The 11,309-nt window shown below is 35.1% G+C and overlaps 1 protein-coding gene across 1 annotated transcript in view; it reads left to right on the forward strand.

The window, feature by feature from the left end:
- Positions 1–11,309, forward strand: part of PICALM (phosphatidylinositol binding clathrin assembly protein) — a 138,933-nt gene that overhangs the window by 37,481 nt on the left and 90,143 nt on the right. Inside the window, exon 2 of the mRNA XM_006895264.1 lies at positions 10,483–10,625. Within this exon, the coding sequence (XP_006895326.1) occupies positions 10,483–10,625 (143 nt within the window). The remainder of the gene's footprint in view (positions 1–10,482; positions 10,626–11,309) is intronic.

Genomic DNA, 11,309 nt, shown 5'->3' on the forward strand with positions numbered 1-11,309 from the left:
GAAGACTAATAATAATAAAAACTTTGTAAAGCACAAAGAAACTTGCTTGTATAAAGATTTTGCCACTCTTAAAAGGTGGAGTGTAAATACAACACCTTCCTGTTAGTAGAGAAATTATCCTTTTGAAAAGATTTTACAATAGATAATGAGTTTGAAGTGATTTAGTAATACTGTATTGGAAAGATAGAATAGTCTGCTAATTTAGGGGGGAATTCCTCAATAAAATAAAATGCTATGGAAAAAGAATAATATTTTACGTTTGTAATCCTTTGCTGTTGCATCTAATCTGACTCCTAATGATTCTTCATTGAGTTTCTGAGGCTGTAAATCTTTACAAGTGAGGACTCCTCATTTTCTTCTTTTGAGCACCCAGTAGATTCAGATTGCTGACCCTTTGGTTAGCATTCTGACAGGTATGCCGTCAGGGCTGCCTTAAAGCTTATACACACACTGATGTTAAGTTGGTTCAGACTCTTGGTAAACCCTCCGTGGGGTTTTCCAGGCTATAAATCATAACACGAGGAGACTGCCTATTTTCTCCTAAGGAATCATTGGTGGATTTTAACCACTGGAGCTGCCCATCCTTTGGATTAGCAACACAACTTGCTATGGATTGTTTGGTCAGAGCTACCTAAGACAAGAATGTTGGGAAAGTTAAGTATTAACACTGTTATTTTCAAAATACAGAAATTGGTACTGAATAACTAATTAACATGGGGCGCAAATTATATTGGCTAATAATGACTCTGAAATTTTCTTTTAGATTCTTTGCTCATTTAGAACTGTCAGCTCTGGAGAGTCCAGAGCAAAACTTTAATGATGATCTTTTTAGCATCCTAATTATTGAAGTTGTTGTTAACGTAGAAAGGCATGTTGTTGTTAGGTGCCGTCGAGTTGTAGGCGACTTATAGCCACCCTATGAATGAAAGGCCTGAGCACTGTTCATACGTAGAGTTTCTGGAGGCAAGCCATTTCAGAAGTGGATGCCACTCCTGTTTCCAGGCTTGTTTTAGTTGGGAAGCTCCAGCACTGTCCACCATGGGTAACCATTACCACATTTGGCACATCAGTGTCCCAGTGTTCAGCATCACAGCAACCACGAGTTACCTCTGTACAGCAATCCAGAGATCAGTGCTATACCACCTAGAAGAATGAATTATTGAAGTAGCAATTGGAAATATATTAGAGAGTAGTTCTAATAGGGAGAAATGAAATTTATAAGAATATTTCATTGAAGGAATTGAAAACCCTTCCTTGCATTTGCTAATCTCAGCCATTCTAGAGGATATACAGGATAGCAGTGGAATGAAAAGTAAATGTGCTTCAGTGTCCCATAAGATTCAGAAAGGAATCATAGTATTCAAAATGATAGCGTTTTAGTTCTACAGGAGGCTTAATTTCCGAATCCTTTGTGATTGGATGGATCCACAGTCAATACACTTGGTTCTAGCAGTATCAAGAGATAGGAGACATTGAACTAGAAAATCTGCAATGAGAGAGCTCTCCAAATTACTGAGGAGTCATGTTGTTAGTTTGAGGACTAAAGTACACCTAATTCAGACCATAGTCTTTTCAGTCACTTGCTAGCTATGCTATTGAGAGCTAAGGAGTGATTCTAAGGTGACAGAAGAAATATGATGCCTTTGAACTGTGATGTGGGAGAATAGTACTGAAGATCCCTTGGGTTGCTATAAGAACAACCTGATAAGTCTTGGAGAAGGTGCAGCCAGAGTGCTCCTTGGAGGCAAGGATGGTGAAGCTTTGCATACATTCTTTGGACGTATTGCTAGGAGAGTTTATTCCTTGGAGAAGAACATCATACTTGGAAAGGTGAGGGGACAGTGAAGGAGAAGAAGCCCCTCAACCAGGTGGAGTGACACAGTGACTGTAGCAGTGGGGTCGAGTGTATCAGAGATTGTGAGGTTGACACAGGATGAGAGTCAGACCTATTTACCTAACAACAACTAAAAAATTGTGGGAAAAAGTTTGTTAAAACCTTTTACTTTTTAATTTTCTGTTATAGCAGCCACCAGCTAACTAAGTCACCATCCCTTCTTTCTGAGCTTTTGTTTAACTTCTAAATCCACAAATATTTATTATCACCATCATAGGAACATACATAGAAGGTAACATGTTACGCATTGTATAATATAAGGAAACAAGATTCATACACTGACAGATGAGTCTTGATTTTCTTTAAATAAAAAAATCACAATTGAGATCATATTCCTCTTTTCAAGTGTTATTTTGGGGTATCAAGATGGAAATTTATTTATTTCCAACTCCTTTAGAAGACCTTGGATTGATTTTTCTGAGAAACATCTTGGGAATCATTTGCCTAGAAGTTTTTATTGAAGCTGAGGGATTAGAATATTTTCTCAGGTGGGGAAAAAAAGTACGATTGGAGATTGTTAAGCTGTCCAAGGATAAGGAATGAGAAGACAGAGTGACGAGTGGTTTGAGATAACTGGAACTTAACACTTAAAATGAAAATTCACTTGGAGTAGCTGGAGGTGGTATTTTAATTTCCTAGCTTCATGTAGACCCTTATTAGTTCACTTACCTTTATCATGACATAAATTTACTGTTCAGATTGGATTACCTTTGAGAGTGGAAAGGTACTGTCTGAATGAGAGAATGGGACCCACGTATAATCCAGAACTTGGCCGCCTACTAGTTATGATGTCATTTTCTCCAGACTTTAGTCCCTTTTCTTTTAACTTCTTCAGATCATTTTTATTTCTTTATAGTACTCTGGTCTGCAGTTGCAGAACATTCAAGCTTTGTTTCCTTTTTTCTGGTCTTGGAATAAAAGAAAAGTTTATTCCATTTTTTTCCTGTCCAGACAGTTCTGGTTCACAGCATTGGAGGAGGTAAGTAACTTAAAACATGTTGCTAACCTTTTATATTGCTTATGAAGTTAGATTTTGTATTTCTGATCCAGTAATCTTGAGAATACTGATACTTAATTTGTCTAATGAATTAGTAATTAATTGATAGAATACAATTAAAAATGAAATTATCATTTTGGCATTTGTTCTTAATTGCTCAATATTTATATGCTTTCTTTCATACAGGTGGAATTGTAATTCTGAAAATCCAAGTCTTCAAAGAAAGGAAGGGGAACAAACACTTCATGTTTGTGCTCTACATATGTATTTTTAATACTGGCATTTGTAATGTTTGTTGTTCTGTTCAGTTGAAATAAATATATATTTTCATTCTTGTATTATTAAATGATGAGGTTTTATTCCACTAAGTAATTTTTTTATTACCATCCTATGTTTTCTGGCAAGTTAAAACTGGATGAAAAGGTATTACCCTTTGAGATAATGCTTACCAAATGATTTGTCTCATCCTTTATATCCTTACTTAGAATCTGGGATTCCAGATCTCTAGAAAGAGAATATCTAGTTTTATGATCACTGCAGTGGAGCCCTGGAATGTATTCATAAACATCTGAAAACTAAGTCATTCATTTATTTATAGGTGACATTGATTTTCGCCTGAATCCTCTTCTGTTCTTTCCACGGTCTTAATGTGGTTTATTTGTACAGCCTAACTGCCATCTAGTGGTAGGAATTCAAAGTACACCAGGACAACAAGGAGTAACTAGTTTTTAAGACACTGAATTCAGAATGCTTGCACATTAGGCTAACATATTTTAACAATAGAAAAAAAACAAAATAATGTTATTTTTAATTGGAAATATAGGTGAAGGTGATTGCTAGGTTATGGACTCTGACTCACAGTGACTCAGTAAACAACAGATCATTAGCCCTGCCTTGCATATCCTCTCAGTCTCTACCATGCTTAAGCCACTTGCAGTCATTTTGCCATTCCATCTCATTGAATCTGCTTCTTTCACTGCCCCTCTACTTTTCCAAGCATAGAATGTTTTTCCAAGGGCTGGTAATTCCTGATAACCTTCCTGAAGTATGTGAAATAGCATTTCACCCACCATGGCTCCAAGAAACGTCTTCCTCCAAGATTGATTTGTTTATTTGACAGTACTTGGTATATTCAGTAGTCTTCAGCACTTCTAATTCAAGGGCATCAATTTTTTGATCTTCCATATTCTCTTTCCAGCTTTCACATGCATATGAAGCAATTGTAAAAACAGTGACTTGTGTCAGTTGAACCTTAGTGTTTAGTGGCAGCCTAAGAAGATGTATTCTTGAACATAAAATTTCTATACTTTAAACTTTGCACCTTTGTTGTAAGATTATATGTGTTTAGCAGATTTCTAGGGAAGTGGCAGTTGTAGCTGCAGTTGCTCTTTTTCCCTAAATCTATAAAATGATAAGTGATTTTTCAAGAGCTAGTTTCTAGGCTGATTTGAAAATTATCTTTTGCGTATGCAATAGAAACAATTGTATAATTTTTTTTATTACCTAAAATCCTTTTTATGCACTTTAAAATTTAAGCTGTGGACAGTGGGCAGTTCAGTAAACCTGACTGGTTCAGGCATGATCAAGGAACCTAAATTTCAGTTTTCCTATTAATTCAGGATATTAATATGGGCTATCTTGGGGTTGTTTTTTGTTTACCTACCTTTATCTGAATTCTGTTCTCCAGTTATTCCTTCTTTAGTTCCCATTCTTTTATCTGCTGTGGGTGAAAATGATGTCAGTGCTTTTTCTGCCAGAAAAAAGTAACTTTTTCTCTATTCTAGAACTGTTTTGTGCCTTCAAGTATGAGACCGCTTATGCTATCTCACTCTTGTTTTGAGGGGAGGGAAATGCCCTAATATAAACTTGAAAAAGCAGTCAATGCTATTCTTGAGATTACTTGCTTCACTTTCAAATTACCACCACAATTTAGACTAAATAAAATAGAATTATTTTTTGAAAATTTAAAACTACATTCTGTTGAACTAATTCATGTTTAGAAACTATGAAATTGTTAAATGATAATTTTAGCAAAATCAAATCTTAATAATTACTATCACTTGCTAAATGCTGAGGATAGAAACATGAAGATATAGTACTATTATTAGTCAGCTCAGTTTTTAATTAATAACTCAGTAATTAGTAATGACATGCATTAAGTGCTATAAATATGGTATAAAGAACTAAGAGAGAAGGGAGCTTGCTTGATTTTTGTCAATTTGGCCATTTGTAAGTTTTTTTCAGAGAAGCATATTTAAGTACACACTAGAAATTTTTGGTCAGTTTATTAAGTATTCATGTGATGCCAAAACAATTGTTTCTGTCTTAAATGTATCTCTGATCACTGCAATATACCTTTATTGCTTTGCTTTTTAAAGACTTTTAAAGACACTCAGCACTTCTCATTATGAGGTCATATCTGCAAGAATACTTAATCTTACGTTTTTATAAAATTAAAAGTATTACAAACAAACTAGGCTAGATGTACACAAATTAGCTGTTGTGAATAGTGCTGCACTGAGCATTGTAGTATATGTTTCTATTTAAATTCCTGTGTTCCATTTTGGGGGGTATGTGCAACTAGTATTGAGATTGGTGGATCAAACGTAACTCTGTATTTTATATTTTGAGGCACTGCCAAACTCTCTTTCCTTTAACTGCTACACCATTTTGCATTCTCCACTGAGGTGGATAAGTGTTCATCTTTTTCTATATCTTTGCCAACACTTCTTATTTTTATAAACCATTAATTTTTTATAGTCATTCCAGTGACTTAGCATACTTCATTGTGTATTTGATTTGCATTTTCTTAATGAGCGTCGTTTTATGTCCTCCTAGGCCATTATGTATCCTTTTTTGTGTGAAATTTCTGTTTAAGTTCTTTGCCCAGTTTTTGATCCAGTTATTTGTCTTTTTGTTGTTGAATTGTCGACAGTCTTGATACATTCTGTGCAGTAAGCTGTTAATCAGATTATATGGTATCTAAACCTGGTCTGTCTATAGATTGTGTCTTCACTTTGTTGTTAAAGACCATTGATGAATAAAAGTTAAATTTGTATATGGTATTCTTTATTTCTTTTGTCCTTTTCTGCTCATGCTGTTGGTGTACTGTATCTAAGAATGCATTATTTTAAAACTTAGTCTCCAAATCATAACCTTTTCTTCTAAGAGGGGTATGGTTTTACTTCTGATATTTAAGACCTTGATTGGTTTTGAATAGATACCTGAGCAATCTGTGTTTCCATTTAATTATTTCTCCCTTTTTGGTGGGAAGAGGAATGTGGGACTCACTCTTCTGTGTGTGGGTTTTTTTGTTTTGTTTTTAAGCAGTCTAATAGATTTTGTGGTAAATCGAGAAACTGAAATCAGCAAATTGATTTAATTTATATAGTTAACTAATTCTGGCAATTACTTCTCTATGATGAAGAGTACAGAAATTGCTAACAAAAATGTTTGCAGGCTGCTTTCAGAGGATGTAAATCTTGTAGAAAATTACCTGGAAGTAAATAATTATAATCTAGAGTAATTACATAGTGTAAAATTATATGCCAGCTTCAGTGATTTTGCAGAGGGCACCTTAGTTTGTGGAGGGAAAATGCCTCTTAAATAATGAATAGTTTTGGGTGTGAACAAAACATCAAGACATACCACAGAAAACTGGAAGGTGATTCTGTATTGGAGAATGACACATAAGAACACTATTAACAAAAACTAAATCTATGCTGATGAGGCATTAGTGCTTAAGAAGTAAAATTTTCACTTTACTTGCAAGATGCCCAGCTTTGATTCCCAGCCAGTACAGTAAAAGTTACTATTGCTTTGTTATGGGAGGCTGTGATGGTGAAGAATTTTTGGTGGATTCAGAAGAAAGTCCTAGCAATTTGCTTCCAAAATGATCAGTCAGTGAAAGCCTTTTGGATCACAGCAGTACCAGCTCATCATTAGGAAAGCATTTTGTTCCATTGTTAGGTTATTGTCCTGAATTGAATGAGACCTTGGCAGCTGTTAACCTAGACAACTTTGTGTAGTGAGGATATTATTGAGGTTAAGTAGTAACAGTCTGTTGTATTTTAGATTATTCTCGTGCCAGTTTAGGGAAAACTTAGAGATGAGTGAATTCCAAGTACCATCACAAGTGAGGAGGCCAGTTACACCAACATTTCCGATAAAACCGAAATAGTATAATAAGTTCTCTCCCCAATTTCCATATTCTCCTGCTGGTGAAGTGGTATCTTTTGAGTTGGTAACCTTTGAATTGTACTTTATTGTACAAGTAACAAATAAAAGGGCCTAAATAACAAATTGGGAGGGATCTGGTGTCTTAGTTGTAAGGAATTGCACTGGCCACATAAAGATAATACTGTTCAAGTCCACCAACTGCTTACAGAAACAAGATGGACAGTCTCCTGCAGTGTAATTTACTGCCTCTGAAAACCTGGAAGGTCAGATATGGGTCTATTCTGACTCAACAGTACACAACAATAGCAACAACAGATAACTGTGGCTCGTGCAGTTAACGTGGGCTGAAGAGAATTTTTATTTGCTGAGTGTTTAGAAGGTAGACTCAGAAGGACTAGAATCTCTCATTGCTGTCTACATAGAACCAACTTATTTGATTCTCCATTGGGTTTCCAAAGCAGTATGTGGCTCAGGACACTGCCTGTCTTTCTCCTGTGGAGACCCTGGTGGAATCAAGAGATGCAGCCTTTGGCTTAGCACTGCAACTCTTAATCCACCCAAGTTCCTTGGTGGATCTAATGGATAAACACACACACAGACACAGAGAAAGAGAGAGAGGTGTGAGCATCTTTGACTATTGTGATAAAAGTTTGTTAATGTTCATTAAAATGAGAAAGATTCCAGGGATTAAAATGCTGATGCTTCATTAAGAATTAGCTACTATAACTTACTAATTGAATTTAGTTTCTAGAAGGATAGATGAGAAAAATACCACAAAGAAAAAAGGAATATAACATTTTATACTAAATTCAGGACTTGGCCATTGTAATTGTAATGAAGATTCTAAAGTGAATGAAACGTAGTATTTTGAGAGGTAAAAAAAAATCTCAAGTGTGAGGATAAGAAATGTTCAGTAGCATAGTGTAAATATAAAATTAATAAAATTTTGTAAAATGTTGCAAATTTTGTAAAATTCTACAAAGATTTGGACAAGGAAGAGATCAGATTCCATCCTTAACTATCAGAAGTGTACCATCTACACTAAATTGAATTTACTATTTAATTTTTAATTGCAATTAGTCTGAATTACAAAAGCCTTATAATTCATGTGTAGAATCGCATAAGACCATGTTGGCCAGGAAAACTGCATGATATAAAATGCATTTGCTATCAGTGTTACTTTGAATAATGATTGAACATACTAAAACAACCATTTTAAAAATTGCAAGCACATGACTATTGGTAATTCTTTGGAGGTAAAGTTATATTTAACCATTTTGCACTCAAAAGTGGATATACTGTTGCTGTCACATTTTGTTTTTCTACTCTGTGATAGTTGTAGCTGAGAGATATTTACATGTATTTTATGTTTTATACTTTAAAAATAAAGCAACTAAATTTTTTCTTTTTTATTATTTTCCATAAATTGGATTTTATTTTTTATTCTTGCCTTCATTGATATTCTTGCCAATGATACCTATTAAGCAGATGTAAATTAAGTCACTTTTTGTTTCTATTTTTTTGTTTTGGTGTGGAAACACTAGTACATAATGCTGTTTCCCGGTTTGAAATAAAAAATTGAAGCTTCTTGTTTTTGAGTACCATTGGTTGAGAGCTGACCCAGAACTGATCTTCCAGCGGATTTTCACAGGCAGTTAATCACAAGAAAGGAAATTGCCCATCTTTTTCCTGTGGAGCAGTTAATGGATTTGAATCATGCACCTTTGTTGACAGAGCATCTCCTTACCACTAAGCTGCCGGAGCTCCCTAAATTGAAGCTTACATTGCCTTAATGGTTTCAGGCTAGTGTTGAATGTAGGGTTCCTAATTCAGTTCTGTTTTGGGAATTAGGCAGTATGGATCCTCAGTCCATAGTCACTTAATGTTTGTCTGCATTAGCGACTGATACTAACTGGTACATGTACCAGCAGAAGGGAAAGAATGAGAAATATTTTATATAAGCTAATTGAGATCCTGTCTCATCACAAGCCACATCTCTGCCATTGTCTCATTATAGTCAACATAATGGTATGGGGAAGGGCTTATTGAAGCGAATTTGACTTTGAGCTTATTGCTACTGTGTACATCCTGTTTCTTTATAAAAGGTGTGTGGGTGTGGATGTGAAAGAGAGAGAGAAAGTGTATTATTAAAATAGAGGGATGGATATCATCACTTTTTTTGAGCTTTTTATTGTGATTTGAGTGAAGGTTAATAGAGATTTGTTTACCATGCAACCATTCCTAGTACATACGGTATTGTGACATTGATTACAAGCCCCACATTTTAACAGCACCATTCTGACTTACAGTTTATGATTCTCATTTTCATCCATCCTTTATTCTCTCACTTCATGCTTTCTAAGCTTAATTCTTGGGCCAGTGCTGTTTGTTTGCTCTTGTTGATCTCCTTTGATAACTGGTTACTGTAAAGTTTGAGTACCTCCACAGTTTTATTGTTCACCTTGTAGGTCTGTCTGGTTTATGACTGAAAGTTGAGCATAGGTTGAGTTCAGCTCCAGACTCGCATGACTATGGGCCATCTTAATCAGACCAATAAACCTGGTTATTTTTATGATTTTCTCCTCTGTTCAAGATCTTGCATTGTGATCCCTTTTAAAGTGATGAGCAGTAGTAGCAGGATACTGTCTAGTTTTTTTGTTGATTTGGGGTTTTTCTTTCTTCTCAGGGTTGTTGATTTTGACGTTTCCGAGATCCATTAGTACTATGGACTGGTTATTTCCATGCTTTTTTTTTTTTTTTTTTTTTTTTTTTTTTTTTAGTTTCTTCACTTTTACTTTCTTTGAAACAGAAAGAGACCAATAATTGCACTTTACAAAGCTTATTGCAAGCTTTTAAGACCAGTTGCTACTCACCAGAGGAAGATGTAGAGCATTGTCTTTGTGGACTGTGTTATGCCAGTTAACATTGATGCCTGCAAGACTGTGATCCTGAGGCCTCATGACCTAATAAGTCATTCCCTTAGGGTGTTTAGTTATGGTTGAAAAGTTTACCTAACTTTGCCCGTTTGCTCTATTAATCTGCCAAACCTATGTATATAGTCCCTTTTGTATATCTTATTTGTTTGTCTCATGTGATGCCTGGAAAGCAATACCACTATAGTAAAATTTTTATAAATAGTATAAAAACTGAAAATTCATCAGGGTTTTTGAGAGGAAGAGTTTGATTTACTTGGACATTTTCAATCATTTATGGATCCTAATCAGCACCCTTTGTCATTCATAGGCAGATTTAATAGTCTCATTGTTCTCATGAGAGATCTTTAACAACTTCTCCAAATTACCTATTTGACTGTTCCACTCTGTTAGATCTTTCCCCCTGTTAGCTGTTAGCTTATGAATCTGGCATTAAGATTAAAACTAGAGATTAAATTTATTGTTTTTATTTGTTACAGATTTAATTCAGTGCACAAATGAGATGAATGTGAACATCCCGCAATTGGCAGACAGTTTATTTGAAAGAACTACTAACAGTAGTTGGGTGGTGGTCTTCAAGTCTCTCATTACAACTCATCATTTGATGGTGTATGGAAATGAGGTAAGCAGAATTTTTGGTTATAACAGTATACTCTTTTTTGAGGTACAGAGGTTTGTTCCAAGTTCAAAGGGTAACTGATAGCCACAGACTTAGGGGTTCTGTCATTTTCTATTGAACTGAAAAGCCTAGACTTTTAACTTTTTTTTTGGGGGGGTCCACATTTTTCACCTTCTGTATTTAGCACTTTCTACTGTGCAGTGTAGTTGTAGTAGCATCAACTGCCTCTATTTCTATTCATCTTTTATTTTCTTCCCTCTTCTTTGTTCTAGATCAGTAAATAAATAAAAGGTCAATAGTTGTACATTTAATAGTGCAGCCTGCATTTCGATGGTAGGCTTTTAAGACTCCAGTAATGCTCCCCAAAGTAGGACATAGAATATTGTCTTTGTGTGATGTGTCAAGTCGGTTGACGGTAATATCCTCTGATACTGTGGTCTAGAGAGGATCTAGGACTGGTAACTCATTTCCTTAGGGTAATATTTTAGCATTTTTAAAGTGATAGTTTCAAGAAATGCATTTTGAATTCTGTTGTGTGATCCAAAATTGAGTACTTCTTTTTTTTTTCCCCTATAATTATATTGTATTAATTTCCATAAACATTTACAGAGATTTTGGGCTTCCACTCATTCATTGTTGCACTATTCTCTCTACCCTCCTCCCAGTTTGTTCTTGTCCAAATGCCAC

This window comes from Elephantulus edwardii, unplaced genomic scaffold (genome assembly GCF_000299155.1).
Source record: "Elephantulus edwardii isolate Elephantulus edwardi_28Jun2011 unplaced genomic scaffold, EleEdw1.0 scaffold00163, whole genome shotgun sequence".
In the NCBI taxonomy this organism is placed as follows: domain Eukaryota; kingdom Metazoa; phylum Chordata; class Mammalia; order Macroscelidea; family Macroscelididae; genus Elephantulus; species Elephantulus edwardii.